We start from the raw sequence: 16,451 nt of genomic DNA on the forward strand, positions 1-16,451 counted from the left end.
CAAAACAAAAAAAAAAAAAAACCCTAATGCATTTCTCTTTCCTTTATATTCATTTTTCTATTTCTGGCCAGGAGCAGTGGCTCAAGCCTGTAATCCCAGCACTTTGGGAGGCCGAGGCGGGTGGATCACGAGATCAAGAGATCGAGACCATCCTGGTCAACAAGGTGAAACCCTGTCTCTACTAAAACTACAAAAAATTAGCTGGGCATGGTGGCGCGTGCCTGTAATCCCAGCTACTCAGGAGGCTGAGGCAGGAGAATTGCCTGAACCCAGGAGGCGGAGGTTGCGGTGAGCCGAGATCGCGCCATTGCACTCCAGCCTGGGTAACAAGAGCGAAACTCCGTCTCAAAAAAAAAAAAAAAAAAACATTTTTCTATTTCTTTCTCTCACCAGGGAACACTAAAAAACACTAAAAATCAGAAAGCCTTTTAAATTCCAAATACAAATAAGTGGTATACAAGTGGAATATGAAGTTCTCACACATATTCTAACTATGCCAGGCATCCTAATCTAGACTATTTCATGAGCTGCTTCTGAACCCCTCAGATACCTTTCCTACTAGCCCTTTCTTGGTTTTATTTCTCCTTTTGGGGGGGTACTCTTTAGCTAGAACAAAATCTGTCTTCACTTGTGGGGTGAGCCACACAGAGATCTTCTCTCCTTTGGCTTTCTATCATCCAGGGAGAGCATTGTTCTGTTGCTAGAAAGACACAGTGTGATGAGCTGAAATCTAAAAGGAAGAAGACAATTTTATAATTATTCTGACAACATAGGTTTAAAAAAGAAAAAAACAAAATGAAATCTTTTCTATCAAATGATAAAAATTAGAATCTACTTCTAGATTTGGAAGCTTTTAAATTATGAAGCTGGATCTGTACTCCAAATTAAATTTGGGAAACACCCATTCTTTAAAAAAAAAAACTTAAAAAGGTGACATCCACTGAAGCACTTAAGCGGGGCAGAGGTCATTAAAAGTGGGAATTAGGAGCGGGTGACTTGAGGCTGGGTCAGGCTTGGGCTGAGGAAGTTGGGTGACGATATTTAATCTTCATAGACCTCAGTTTCCTCCTTTGAAAAAGTGAGACTTTGATGAGATGATTTCCCAGAATCCCTTTCTGTTTCTAAAATCCTATTACCTTTCTATTGAAAATGCTCGATTTCACAACTGACACTTGAATTTCTACAAAAGTTTAGTGCAAAATGGTCTCCCTGTAACTGACAGTAGAAAGTGTGCTTAGAGCACAGGGAGCATCAAGCAGCTAAGGAAGAGCACTTGCAAACGCCGTTTTCATTAAAACACTAAGGACCAAATTTCAAAAGTAGGAAAACAAGACCATCCATCTCTTCAGGGGCAAAGGTCTAGAAATAAAAACAAATTTCTATTTTAAAATGCAAATATAATATCACAGCATTTGGATAAGCTTTTAAGAAAGGACCTGGAATTAATACTTTAGCAATAGTAAGAGAGTTTATAGTGTAGCAGCTTTGAGTAAATTAAAGAACTAAACAGAAAGGCTTGCACAAAATACATTAACCAACCAGATAACAACCATACATAAAATGTCTACACTTCAGGGAATGTGTAATATGTGTTTAAAGAGGAGGGGAAACTTAAGATAGTTGGACTGTAAGAGACATATCCATAAGAAGACAACAGAGAATTCAAGATAAAAGTAATTATGAGCCAGGTATGATGGCTCATGCTTGTAATCCCAGCACTTGGGAAGCCAAGGAGGGTGGATTATTTGAGGTCAGTAGTTCAAGACCAGTCTGGCCAACATGGCAAAAACCCATCTCTAAAAAATTAGCTGGGTGTGATGATGGGTGCCTGTAGTCCCAGCTACTCCGGAGGCTAAGGCACAAGAATTGCTTGAACCTGGGAGGTGGGGGTTGCAGTGAGTTGAGACTGTGCCACTGTACTGTAGCCTGGGCCACAGAGCAGGACTGTCTGAAAAAAAAAAAAAAAAAAAAAAGTAGTTATGATGTCACCAAAACAGCAGGGAACCAAAATCAGAAATTGACGAGTCAGGCCTGATTTCTGTCAGGTGTGAAATTTCTGTCAGGAATGCCAGCAAGGAGTCTGGAACTGAAAGTGCAGGCAGAACAGGAAGGGATGGAGGGAGGTGAGGCGATACCAGTGGTGAGATGTTCAAGAAGCTCTACCAGTGTGTGATGAGAATATCTGCCTCTGTTTTTTAGATGCACATCCTGAATATTTTCCTGCGGATGTCTTAAAGGTCCACTATGTGGAAACTAATTGGTAGGCAAAGATTTCTTTTAATCAAACTACATTTTCAAAGACTGTTCTACAATACAGTGATACATCCAATAATAACTTAATTGTACACACACATAGATAACCCCAGAACTAATGGCATATTTTCAAAATTTTAAGAATGGATTACATGTGGTTTACCTGCAACCTAATTTAAAAACAAACAAAACCTAACCATATTTCTTTGAAGTCTAGAGTACATGCCAGTAGACAGAGCAGCTTTTGCAGCTCTTAAGCAAAAATCATCATAAATACGAAAGTAGGTAAGAACCTTTCATTATAGTACTAGACATTTCAAGGTAAAAGGTTGAAGCACAGAATACATTTCACCTTGGTAATTTCCAGTTATAATAATAATAAAAAAAAATTAACATTGTCATGTCATGCTTTCTAACAGAAATAAGTGACAGCTGCATTCCACAGAGAATGTTTTCAATGCTGTGCCCAGGCTGCAGAATCACACAACTTATTAAACTTATAAACTTTACTATATTTTGTGAGAATACTAAAGGCATCTTAATTCAAGTCTACCAAAACAGAAACTCATGTAATTTAAACATAGCCCAAGTAACTAAGAAATAAACTACTCAGCTGTTCAAGTGACTTTAGTAGTATCATTGATGGGGAAGGAGTAACTGAGCTGTAATTCTTACAGAATAATACATTGAAAATAACCTATAATTAGTGCCATTCTAGGAAGAAATGTAGGTAATTTAAAAAGTGTGCTACTAGCTAATAGTATAAACTAATAAAAAAGAAATTATTTTTAAGTACTTCGGAAATAACTTCGTCAAAAGAATTTGCTTTCAATTAACATGTCAGTTAAAATTGTTCTTATCTTCTCATTAAATGAGGAAAATGCACCTGTCATAGACACTAAAAAATAATAAAGCCACACTTAAAGTGTGTTGAGTCTACAACTAGAACTCTTCTGTAATTTAAAAATGGTTCATTTCCTTCTTTTAAACAACAGGAGTAAACACTAGTTGGATGTGACATGTGATCTCACTGCTCTCTTGTTTTCTCTTAAGAGACAGGGCACAACCACCCAGCCGCCTGAAGGGAGGTATCCTGGGAAGCAGGGTGAAGACAGAATAGAGCAATAGGAAAGAGGGAAAACCTCTTTCAGTGCTTTAAGCATCATGTGATGGCAAAGTAAAATAGTACTTCTTTGGAATACAGGAGGCAGCTTCTTATACAAGTAAACACACACCTACCATGTGATCAAGCCATTCTCACTTCTAGTTATGCACTCAAGAGAAATGAAAGTATATATTCGGGCTGGGCACAGTGGTTCATACCTGTAATCCCAGCATTTTGGGAGGCTGGGGCAGGTGGATCACCTGAGGTCAGGAGTTTGAGACCAGCCTGATCAACATGGTAAAACCCCATCTTTACAAAAACACAAAAATTAGCCGGGCATGATGGCTGGTGCCTGTAATCCCAGCTACTAGGGAGGCTGAGGCAGGAGAATCACCTGAGCCCGGGAAGCGGAGGTTGCAGTGAGCCAAGATCGCACCACTGCACTCCAGCCTGGGCAACAGAGCAAGATTCCATCTCAAAAATAAATAAATAAATAAATAAATAAATAAATAAAGTATATATCCACACAATGACTTGTACATGAATATCCATAGCAATTTTATTTGTAATAGCCAAAACCTAGAAACAACACACGTGTCTATCAACAGATTAAAATGGTATATCCACAAAATGGAACACTACTCAGCAAGAGTTGGAACAAACTACTGATATACATAATAATGTGGATGAATCTCAAAATAATCACTTGTTGAGTGAAGGAAGCCAGATAAAAATCCATACATATTTTGTGATTCCACTTATGTTAGTTTTAGAAGACATGAACTAATCTATAACATAGATCAGCTGGTTGCCTGGGACACGATGGTGGTATTACAAAGCAGTGCAAAGATACTTTTGAGGATGCTAAATATATTCATTATCTTGATTTTCATGATGGCTTCACAGGTGTGTCAAAACACATACATATGCCATACATATGTCAAAACTCATCAAACTGTACATTTTAACTATGTATAGTTGATATATGTCAATTATACCTCAATAAAGCTATTTTTATTTTTTATTTTATTTTACTTTTTGAGACAAAATTTTGCTTGTCACCCAGGCTGGAGTGCAATGGCACAATCTTGGCTCACTGAAACCGCTGCCTCCTGGGTTCAAACAATTCTCCTGCCTCAGCCTCCCAAGTAGCTGGGATTACAGGCGCCCACCACAATGTCTGGCTATTTTTTGTATTTTTAGTAGAGATGGGGTTTCACCATGTTGGCCAGGCTGGTCTCAAACTTCTGGCCTCAGGTGATCCACCCATCTTGGCCTCCCAAAGTGCTGGGATTACAGGCGTGAGCCACTGAGCCCGGCCAATAAAGCTATTTTTTTTTTTTTTTTTTTTTTTTGAGATACAGTCTCGCTCTGTTGCCAGGCTGGAGTGCAGTGGCGTGATCTCAGCTCACTGTAACCTCTGCCTCCTGGGTTCAAATGATTCTACTGCCTCAGCCTCCCGAGTTGCTGGGACTATAGGTGCCCACCACCACGCCCGGCTAATTTTTGTATTTTTAGTAGAAACAGGGTTTCACTATATTGGCCAGGATGGTCTCTACCTCTTGACGTCATGATCTGCCGGCCTTGGCCTCTGAAAATGCTGGGATTACAGGCGTGAGCCACTGCGCCTGGCCAATAAAGCTATTTTTAAAGGAAAGGGTCAAAGTGGGCTGAGTCTCCAGAGACAGAGAATAGGCTAGACATGGAAGAACACACCCTCTGAAGGAGAGGAACTCTCAGGGAAAAACACGGAAAAAAAGATGTGTAATTATATTCCACTCAGGAGGAAGAGTACACTAAGGCAGTTGCCCACTACCCCACTTGGCGACAGGTCCACCAGAGCCTTCTGAATAGGAGGAAGAGGGCTACAGTAATGCACTAAGGTCCTGGAGAAGCAGAAGAGAGAAAGCCGACTATCTGTGGCCTGCTCTCTAAAAAGGGAAAACTGTCCAGTCCTGTCCAGCAGAGTCAGAGTAGGCAGGAACATAAGAATTTAAGGCCAGGTGCAGTGGCTCATACCTATAATCCCAGCACTTCAGGAGGCCAAGGCAGGCGGATCATGAGGTCAGGAGATCGAGACCATCCTGGCCAACATAGGGAAACTCTGTCTCTACTAAAAATACAAAATATTAGCCAGACATGGTGGCAGGCACCTGTAGTCCCAGCTACTGGGGAGGCTGAGGCAAGAGAATCACTTGAACCTGGGAGGCAGAGGTTGCAATGAGCCAAGATCATGTCACTGCACTCCAGCCTGGGTGATAGAGCAAGCCTCCACCTCAAAATTTAAAAAAAAGGAATTTAGGAGAAACATGAACTTCTGCAAGCAGGACTCCTAATCTGACATCAAAGGCACCAGCCCTAGAATCTTTCTTTACTCTGTGTATGGGCCTTGAGTTTATAAAGTGTTCACCCACAAGCAGGAATGCAAACCCAGGGCAGGACTGTGAGCAGCATGCTGACACCAGATGAGCAGGGGCTGGCCATGGAAGGGCACTTCTGGGAGTAGTTCTGGTTTTGGGTAGAGTCCCTCACCCTCTAGGCATGCGTCAGGCGTTTATTTGTGCCAGGTACAATGAGAACTACTGGGGACATGGCTGCCCCAGGCACTGACATCACAGTGGAGGGCTGGGTCAGGTGCTGGAGGTCTATCTTGAGCTCCCAGCTCTGAGCTGGAGCAAGGATCCAGTCACCAGAGTGTTTCCATCAAGATTCCTCAGGCCCCTCCATGCTCTGACACCAAAGACAGTTCCTGACAGCATCCAAGCTCATCACCCTTCACAGATACCAAGAGAGAGATTAGCTGTTTAAACCCATCACAAAGTGAAGGTCAGTGCTAGCTTTTAAATCCCACCTAAACATTGCGTGTTTTTAAATTTGCCTCTCAATCTTCCCTGAATTAGGGACAGCAGATTGCCATCCCATTGTTGAGACCTCAGTCATCTTTCTGCGTGCATCACAGCAACTGAGTGGAAGGAAAGAGCACTGGATATGGAGTTAAGAGACCTGGATTCTGTCACTATTCTGCTCTGTAGAACAGTATATCATTAAAACAAAACAATATAAAACACTGTCTGTGAAAGGAGACTCATAAGTTAGGGGATTTTGATGATTTCCAGTTCACTTATGTCCTTAATTCTAAGGGAGTGCAATAAGGGACTTGTCAATAGGAAACCCTTTAAGTTTTAGGGAGGTGGGAGCGCCTTCCTTTACTTTTATTTCAAACTATTTTAAGCATTAAAACGCAGGGGGTGGGGGGGAACTAGTCTGCTGTCAGAAGAAAGAACAATACCCCATTCGTAAGTTTCTCACTGGGCCCGAGGCAAATCACTTAACTTCTCTGGGTCTCCATTTTCTCAACTGTAAAATTAGGGAGTTGGATTAGGTCTGGGTTGTGTTGTTGTTACAAACCATTCATTCATTCATTCATTCATTTGATATTTGAGAAACTACTCCACCCCAGGCATGTCCCATGCAATAGGTTATAGAATTTAAAAACAGGCAAGAACCCTGCACTCCTGCCTACATTTCAGAGATAACAAAAATAGAGAACTAAATCACATAATGTCAGAGAGCGACAAGCACTGGAAAACAACACATCAGGAGTGCTTGAGTTGGAGTGGAGTGCTGTTACTTTACTTCAGGAAGGTGGGTGGGCAGCTTCTCTGAGACCGTGAGAGTTGAGCTGAGTTGATAAGGAACCAGACACTTGCTTCCAAGCAGAGGTAACAGATAGGTGAAAGCCCTGAAGTGGGAATAGGCTTACTTGGTGAAGAGAACCTATCCACTTTTCATTGTGTACCCCCCTCCTAGTGGTGTGTATTAATGTCACTTAAATGTATTCCTACAAGACATTTTAAAGAGGAGTAAAATATCATTGGATTTGAACAATTCCTTCAAGACAGGCCGTCTCTTCCACATGACTCCTTTGTTCTTCTCAGGTTTCTGTCCTCATGATCATAAATTCCCTTACTTATTCCAGGCAACACTAAACAGGGTTTAAATCACTGCTTTTCAATCTTTTATAACAGCAACCCATAGTGAGAAATAAACTTTATGTTGCAACCCAGCGTAAAAAACTAAACAAAAGTTTTAAAAATCACCAACTTTACTATGACTCCCTGCAGTACATTATCATATATTCTATTTTATTTAATTTTTTAAAAATGCTAAGGTGACTTCAGGGGTAACTTACAGTTTGAAAAACACTATTCTAAACCAACATTGACTAGTGACTAGTAATTTTGTTCAAACACAAACCAAAACACGAAAAAGTCCAGCATTAACCTAAAAGGCCATCTCCCTCTTCCTTTTTTCTGTACACATCCTTGCTTTGACACACTGAAATCTAAATCTCTCTGTGTAACTTGTAGGGGAAATGACTAGAAGGGGCATTTTCAGGAAAGCTGGGAGTGAAAGAAAGAAACTCCAATATGCAAATATGCAAACTGTTCACTAGGTGAGGATACACCATGGTTTCAAAGACTGCCCAAGAAGGAAAGATTCATAGTCTTCACAATAACCAGAAGAGGTATGTGTGTGTGTTGGGGGTGGGAGTGTGAGGTGGTGCTAGGTAAGCCATCAAATTTTAAGTTCCTGGAGGGAAGGCAGTCTGTATTCTTACCTTCCCTTACCAGAATTTTAGCCCCATGTGGACTGATGTGTAACTACAGCACTCAGAACCATCCCTGGCACACATCACATACATGGGTGCTCAAAAAAATTTTGTTTCATAACTTTTGAATAATGGAGCTCGTCGTCACCATCAAACCCTAACTTTGCATGTATACCCAATTATTAAGTTTTCCTGGAATGTACAAATGTCATGCAATAGTAAACTAACCTCTTGCTTATTTCCCAGTCATTGTTCAAGTCCAGGTATTAATGAGGTATTTTTCTCAAGCGCAAAGTGGGAAAAGGGTGTTTTCAATTGCAAGGTACAAGAGATAGTATTGGCTGCAATGGAAAGATTCCATGTCTGTTAGTGGCCATGGTAAACTCCTAAACAGCTGGGATTAAAATGAGTATATTTAATTTAATAAGTGGTTTCCCAAGGGAAACTAACCAGTGGGCTCTGTCAGCCAAGGGTCTCTCTGATAGAAAACATGGCAATTTCTCTGTGAAACACAGTTACCATCCTTACCCCTGAAGTCAGAAGTGCATGCACCCAATTTTCAGGAGCCCCAGGGTCCTGGTGTCGCAAAAATTACACCTGCAAGTCAAGCATTTTCCCACCTGCCACACAGCTGCCACACACAGAAAGCTCCTTTCAACTGTGCTCTTCAGCCCTAATTAGGGTCATCATTAATGATTTCAAATTACAACTGTTGCTTTATCTCAAAACAGTGCTAAAAAGGGGAGCTACATTCAAGATGGTTTTCTTTTAAGTCATTTATCTGCTCTTCTCTCAGGGGCAAAAAAGATGTTGAGACAAGTGTGAACCTGCCAGAGCTTCTTATTATAGATGCAGCCCTCCTCTTCCTCCCCCTTTTCCACTCCAGCACCCCTCCCTGTCTGGCTTTCCTGAATTGAGGAAGTAGCCTCTGGTAAGAAACTGTAAGGGGCTCCCTTATCAAAACGAGGGATTCACAGCAGAGGGAGTGAGTCAGGCGACCAAGAACCCCTCCCTTATCCTGACAGGTCCATTTACCCCTTTCCCCCAGGTCAACAATAACTCGTGTTTCATAAAGGAAGAAAGTCTTAGAGAAGGAAAATCAACCCATCCAAATACAGGAGTATCTACTTAACGCAAGACAGAACCAACCCCGCTGCCAGACCGGTGGTGTGGGCAGGCGAATGTGTGCGTGTGCAGAGGGACTGCCTATATATGGATCAGACATTAGTGGCAACGAGAGGAGAGACACCACGATTGACAAAGCCACAACTATTACGACTTGAAATATCCCCCGCAGGCACTGACTTTGGGTGCCAGAATCTCCCCGGATTTATTTTCAGGCAAGTGACTCACAACCTGGTCTCCATAAGTAATTCCATTAAAATGAGTCGCCGGTTCCACTAACCCGACTTTCCGCTGCCCTCTGGCTGCTCCTCCCTCCTCTCCGCCCATCCTGCAAACCCAGACAGCTCAAAGACTGAGCAACCTTATCCCCAGGGGAGCAGACGACAAGCTCGCCGGCCCAGCCACTACCCTCGGGGAAGGATGAATGGGGCCGCGGGCGGGAGGAAGCGCAGTGAGGGGGCGTGCGGGCTGTGCGCGGGGTGTGTACGCGTGTGTGCGCGCGTGGGCACGCATCCCGGCCAACTTACGGAGGTGGAGTTGGTCCTCGCCTGGCCCTGGTTCCGTACCTCCTGCTCCCGGAACTGCAGCCCGGCCAGATGCTTCTCCAGCGCTTCCCAGTCCATAGGTGGCACCGGGGGCTCTTCGGGGACGCATGTCCCGCCGTCCGGGGGCTGAAGGCAGAGCCCCCCAGTAGCCGGGCTGCGGCCATCCCGCCGGCCCCCAGCCGGCTGGGGCTTTTGGATCGCCCGGCGGGGACCCCGGGAACTGCTCGGCCGGCCAGCCACAACCACGTTGCCATTGTGCCTGAGGTCCTGGGGGTCGTGCTGGTGGAGGTTGCCGTTGGGCACCGGGGGCGGCATGGCGGTGGTGGCGCTCCTGTCCCCGCCGCCGCCGCTGCGGGTCCTGGCGCTTAAGTCCCCCGGTTCCCGGGCCGGACAGCGGTCATCCCGGTACCCTCGCTGATGGCGCTCGTCCTCCTCTTCCTCCTCCTCCCCGTCCTCCTCCGGCGCCCACTCATCAATCACCTTCTTCTGGTAGACCGGGAAGCGCTCCTCATAGTCCTCCAGGGCAGACACCAAGTCCAGGCTGCCCCCAGGCGACGATGAAGATTTGCACTCGGAGCAAGGGGTCACTTTGGTGGAGTTGGACTGTGAACTGGCGCGGCTGCTGTTGCTGCTGCTGCCGGCGTCACTGCCTAGATCCATCCCATCCTCTCGGTAATCCTGGGGGGAGGAGGTAGAGAGTGAGCCGCTGGGCCGAGCTTGCTCCAGCCTCCCGCCGCCCGCCGCGAACGCCCCGGCCCAGTGCCCTGCACCCTGCGCCCGCAGGGTCCGAGGTGCGTCCCCCAAGGAGGCCTGGGGGGCGGGAGCCTGCACCAGCCTGAGGCTTCCCTCCTGCCCGCCTTTCCTCTCGCACAACCAGACTTCCTGCCGGTAACTAACCCTCAAATTAGCAAAGGGGTGCCCAGCCACCGGCGCACACACTTTTCATACAAGGGGCCCCGCGGCGCGCGCAGACTTTGTATTAACCATTTTGCGCCGGGCGCGCCCCTTTACCCCGCCCCAAGGATTCTCCGAGAACCAGACACTTTCCCAGGAAATTATAATTCCCTGGAGGCGGGAACTGAGAAGGGGGTGGGCGGCTACTAATTTCGCACCTCGCTCAGCGCCACCCCCGCCCGGCCCCGCCCCTTCCCCGCCCGCGGCTGGGAGCCCGGGTCCGCGCGAGCTGAGCTTTACTTTCTAAGGAACGCCGGGCAGTCGGAGGTCTCTCTCCCGCCTCCGCGCCTCCCCGGCCGGCTCTTCCTCCCACCCGCCGGAAGGCTCGGGGTCTGCGGCGTTCTCAGCCCGCGCCGGTCAGGGTGGTCACCCGCCTCCCCAAAAGGTGTGCCTGGCCGGGGCGCGGCGGCGGCAGTCGCTGCAGGCGCCGCCACCGCCCTGGGGGAGGGAGGACGCGCCCTCCTGGCGGCGGAGCCGGTCCCGCCACCGAGCATGCCCAGAGGCTGCCGGGCGCGGCGTAGTCCGCAGTCCCGGTTTTCGCGGCAGCAGGCTGGAGCGGGAGGCAGGCTGGGATGAGGTTGGAGGGACCCAGGATAGGCCCAAAAGAAGGGGGCAATGGGCGTTAGGGACGCAGACTCAGCCAGTCAGCCAGGGCGGCGCGCTGGGGAGAGTGCTGTATTTTCACGCCAACACCGGTATTTTCTTGGCGTGCCTCAAGCCCTCTCTGCGTGACTTGTTAACCCGCCGAAGCCACCCGGGACCCCAAAAGCACGAGCCTGGCGCCTCCTATTCCACGCGGAAGTGCCCGAGTGACCCTGTGAAGGACCTCCCTCCCCTCACACACGCACATACACAAGCCCATGTGGGAGCCCGAGTGACGTGCTCGGTGGTCGTGCACCATCATTTCCCTTCCACCTTCCTCCCCGCCACTTCCTCTCCCTCCACCGCGCAGCTCCACCGCCCCGCCACTGCCGCATCCCCTTCCAAGTTCAGACTGTGGGTGGAACCTGTTGCTTTAGCTCGAGTTTCCTTTCCCCTCTGGGCTGCACACTGAGGATGACCTCAGCGAGGTGTGTATGGGGAAAGGAGGGTGAGGGCGAGAGAGGACTGCTGTGTGGCAGTGGGCCGGGGGGAAGGGGAGCAGGGGAGCGCGGGGCGGGGGGAAATCTGTTCTAAAGGGTTGGGCGAGCCACCAGAGACTCTCCGCCACCTCCAATCAAGGGGACCTTAAAGGAGGGGAAGAGGTAGACATCAGGTGAGGGTGCCCCTGGCACATCACTGCCTTTGCTTCCCTAAATATTTCAGGTAACTGAGTCAAAGAAACCTATGCTGGCGTTTTCGAAAACACACGGGCTTCCTGAGTCTGTCAGCTCATCTTTGGAAGAAGGTTCTGTGAAATGAAAAATACCAACACTTGGAAAGACACGGATGCGTCACAGAGCGCCTACTAAGGATTTCCTGTGAACCAACCATTGTGACCTGTAAGAACTGGGAAACTAGGAAATGCCCTTTTCTCTGTGGTGATTATGAAAAATATTAATTTTATAACAAACTAGAGAGAACCAGTTTCTCTGAATTTCCAGATTTGGGCCTGTTGCTAATTATTCCCAGTGAATTCTAGCCTGGACCAAATGACTTCCCTGGCGTGGCACAGTCCAGATGGAAGAAAAGGGGAATGCACAGGATTCCTAAGTAGGGAGTGGCTGCCACCCTGAGAATTCTTCTAAGCCGTGGTGGGATGTGGTGCTAAAACCCTTTTTGAAGTGATTTCTGTGAGGCACGACTCTCCTGTCCTAGGTATACCTGAGCTAGGGAAGATAATCTAACCTTTCAGCTCCTCTGGAAGCAGAAATCTTAGGAATAACATGAAAAGGGGCCTTCTAGTCTGGCCAACTCTTTTGTAAAACGGTACTGATGGTGATTTAAATTGTCTTTTACTGTAACATCTGTAAATAGCCTGTCTTGTGCCCCAAAGATGGTTTGATTTTGAGATTGCTGTGGGGCCCTGCCTGCCACTCCAGCGGGGTGGAGGTGGGCCTGTGAGTTGGAAGATATGAGTAGGAAACATTGGTATGCTGGGAATTAGATAGCTGTTTTTCAGGTCACCATATGACCTGGCAGGGCTTAGATCACAAAAAGCTCCCTGCTCTGTGGCAGGACACAGGTAGACATTTAAGTACTGATTACCTGGGGTGATAAGGGAGATTGTGGTTTCATTCCAAGTTTTGAACATTAGGGCCTCCTAAGCCACCCACCCAGACTCCCTCTGAGCTCTGGGCTCATCCCCCTGTTGCCCAGATGGTCCATGTTCAGGGAATGCAAAATAAGGCCTAAGACAAATGTTTGGGAAAGTCAGTCTACTGCCAAAAATGCATGGCATTTCAAAGCCAAATATAAACATCTTTGAATTACCTGTGCTTTTAAATTGTTTTCCCAACAGATATTTCTGGATCAGATGGGAAAATACCAGGTTTCCCTTTTTCTTTTCTCTTCATGCAAGGTGCCTGGCTAGCCCAGTTTCCTTTCTGTTTCCAGCCTTCCATCTCCTGCCAGGAGCCCTCCCTCTTTGGAACAGGAAGCCCTGCCAACTCCTAGGCCCAGCAACAGCCTGCAGATATGTCCAGCAGGATAGGGAGATGATTTGCAAAGTGATTGAAATATTCTGTCTTCCTGTTTACAGGAACATTTTTTCAAGTTAGGGGCTTGGAGACTTAGTGTCTCCTGAAACCTTTGAAAATTAGACATCCGAGGTGTGGAATAAGCACCTTCATGCTTTGGCTGCAGCACCTTTCCCCATCAATCAACAAGTCCTGTCAATTCTACCTAAATACAAGGTCCCTCTTAAATACCCACTGTCCCCACCCTAGTCTAGGCCACTGTGTCCTTAAATTACTAAATAGTTTCTTGACTGATCCCTGCCCATTCTCCTCATGCAGCCAGAGTGGCCTTCCTAAAATGCAAACCTGAACAAGTCTCTTGCTTCATTAACTACTCCTCTACCCACCCAGGTCTACTCACTGCTCTTAAAGGAACTACTTCTCCTCTTCCACCCCACTTCTTTTGGTAAATTTTTACTCATTCTTCAAGTCTCAGCTTAAATGTTACTTCCTCAGGGAAGGCTTGCCTGATTCTTTGTACCTGCCCTTACTGGGTCAGGTGACATTTGCGTGTGCCCATGACACTCACTGCATCAATCTTATGCACTGTGTCAAGGTTGCTGTTTAATTGCTCATCTTCTCTACTAGAATCATGGTGAGAAATACATTTTATATCAAGACATAGGCCACATATTCATATAAAAATATATGCAAGGGAAAGAAAGTTTCATAAAGCACTTATTTTGTAAAATCTTATTCTAGTTCATTTAAAACAAAATCTGGTCACACTTTACTGCATTGACTTCCTAACCCTTAGATAGGTCAGGGCTTTTGGTGTGAAAGAAATACTCTAAATTCCGTGGAGAGAGGGACAATTTCCCTCATTCATGGTACATGGAATGGAATAGGAGCTTAACAGGTATTTGTTGCTGGAATTATTAAGGATAATATCTAATTCGTGTAATCCTCAAAGATCCTATGAAGAAACTACTATTATCCCCACTTACAGATGAGGAGGCTGAAGACAGTAAGGTTTAGTAACTTGCCCAATGTCAAAAAGCTGGTAAGGTAGATGGCAGAGCCAGGATTTGAACCTGAGTAGTTTGCATTGACCCTTGCATATTATTTCATGGATGAATTTACAAAGCAAAAATGTCAGAAAGGGTTTCCTTGCAGCAACTTCAAGCTAGATCTCAGTCTGCCCTGCAGAGGCTCCTTTGGCAGTATTTATGTCCGTGCAGTGAAGACGGCATCTGGCAAGAACAGCTGTTCCCCTTTGCTTACATGTGCTCAACCTCCTCAACCACCAAATCCAGCAATATTTAGCAAGTAGGGATATTTAATTGTGTAAAGGAAGAGTACAGACACTTCCAAAAATGCAGTTTCACATTGTTATGAACTATGTGCTGTGTGTTCCACCCCAAAAAACAAATCCTTCAAAAAGAAAGCCACCAGGAGATTGGGGTATTTATTTTGTCATCCATAGGAAACTGTCTAGATTAATACTCAAAGGTAAGGGTAAGAAGATCGTATTCCTCAGGGGTCGGTGCTATTTATAGGACTTTAATCTGTAAAGGCAACATTTGAGAAAGGACATGATTGAAATATTTGAATCAAAGAGTATGAATAGGAAAATATTTATTTGCAGAATTCCCGAACTAATTCTTACGTTATTAGCCCTGATGCTGAGCCTTAAGTTGTGGCATTTAGAGTAATAAAGAAATGGCTGGCAAAGGGTTGTATTTCATCTTTATTACATGAATTACATGCAGGTCACATGCAGTACACAGATGTTCTCCTATTTCATCACCTGACCATAAATACATGGAGATATTTAACAGCCCTGTGGGGTAAAGTGTCCTGGATACAGAATATCTGGGGTTTGTTTCTGGCCTTATCGCTAACCAACTTTACGACCACAGTTTCCTCATGAAGGAGCCCAGACACGTGATCACAGTGTTTGGCAAATAGTAGCAACTGATTAAATGAATAAATAACGAGGGAACTAAAAAGCTTCTCCCAGCTTGAAGACTATGGATTTCATTCTAGAAACCATGAGAAATATAGTATAAAAATGTCTCTGAATCTTTTCCTCACCTTCCTTGTTGGGGGATATAAAGTTCGTTCTTACACTAATTAAAAACCAAGGTCTATCTCTATTAGGCAGGTTGGCCTTCTTGGGTACATGGTAGTTCTTTTTTATTTCTGTAGAGCCAATGGATTAATCTTAACTTACTAGTCTATATGTGTAGATATTTTGGCATGGATTCTATGTACACCTAAAATCATTTTCTTCTCACTTTCACTTACGGAGCTATATTTTAATGAAAATGGTTCCTTTAAAAAATTAACATATTAAATGTTTTTATTTTCTAGCAAACCATGAGATTTTATTTGTTTTCAACATTTTCCTCAATAAAAAAAAAATGAAATGGCAAAATATAGGCAAAATAGCACTTAAAAGATATCTCCAATGACCTATTTTCCAAACCTGAAACCAGGACACATGTCTTGACAAATACTACAGTGCTTACAGAAAGTAGGTGAATGTATATTTGAAATGAAGATTATCCTGAACTATCTGTAGACATTGTCAAATGAAGCAGCCCGAATGGCAGCAGAGGAATTGTGTCTTTATCAGAGAAAAGTCATACAGAGAGTGCCAGTCAGGACCTCAGCATGTGGCTGTACAGATTGTGCCCTGTATAGTGCCAGGATTATGAACCATACAATAGATCTCTGCCAGGAGGGACCATTTGGCACATCACATAGATGGCAATGTGAATGGTATCCTCTGGAGTTGTGCAGTGCACAATCTGCATAACAGTACGCAGAATCTCTGCAAGAATTCCACTGGTAGGAAATGTGCTCTCTTGACAAATTGGAAGAGGGAGGCTGGTGTTTTTTGCTAATAAAGTCATTCCTCAGATTGGATGGCAATGTCAAAAATTCACCTAAATTCTAGTGGTTTTTTTCCTTTTCCCAGAAGTTTTTTACCACCATATTCTACTTTCCTTAAGTTCCTAGCAATTCTTAAAAATGCAAGTCTGGGCTGGGGCTGAGTGCAGTGGCTCATGCCTGTAATCCCAGAACTTTGGGAGGCTGAGGCGGGTGGATCACGAGGTCAGGAGTTCGAGACCAGCCTGGCCAACATGGTGAAACCCCATCTCTACTAAAAATACAAAAATTAGCCAGGCGTGGTTGGTGGGCGCCTGTAATCCCAGCTACTCAGGAGGCTGAGGCAGGAGAATTGCCCAAAC

The 16,451-nt window shown here is 45.4% G+C and overlaps 1 protein-coding gene and 1 long non-coding RNA gene across 12 annotated transcripts in view; one reads left to right on the forward strand and one right to left on the reverse strand.

Moving 5' to 3' along the window:
* Positions 1-16,451, reverse strand: part of LOC116539304 (schwannomin-interacting protein 1) — a 785,902-nt gene that overhangs the window by 123,102 nt on the left and 646,349 nt on the right. For 4 of the 11 annotated variants that reach the window (XM_032262100.1, XM_032262110.1, XM_032262130.1 and 1 more), the window contains one exon: positions 9,623-10,318. In XM_032262100.1, the coding sequence (XP_032117991.1) occupies positions 9,623-10,318 (696 nt within the window). Of the gene's footprint in view, positions 1-9,622; positions 10,319-10,410; positions 10,755-10,834; positions 11,010-11,589; positions 11,664-16,451 lie in introns of those variants that run through there. The other 7 variants (XM_032262121.1, XM_032262149.1, XM_032262184.1 and 4 more) reach the window with 6 other exon arrangements.
* On the forward strand, positions 11,096-14,562 carry LOC116539345. The gene is made up of 2 exons (XR_004264008.1): positions 11,096-11,664; positions 11,900-14,562. It is a non-coding gene; the product is annotated as an uncharacterized LOC116539345 (long non-coding RNA).

Source organism: Sapajus apella, unplaced genomic scaffold (assembly GCF_009761245.1).
Source record: "Sapajus apella isolate SASKATOON/1434 unplaced genomic scaffold, GSC_monkey_1.0 scaffold4, whole genome shotgun sequence".
NCBI classification, from domain to species: domain Eukaryota; kingdom Metazoa; phylum Chordata; class Mammalia; order Primates; family Cebidae; genus Sapajus; species Sapajus apella.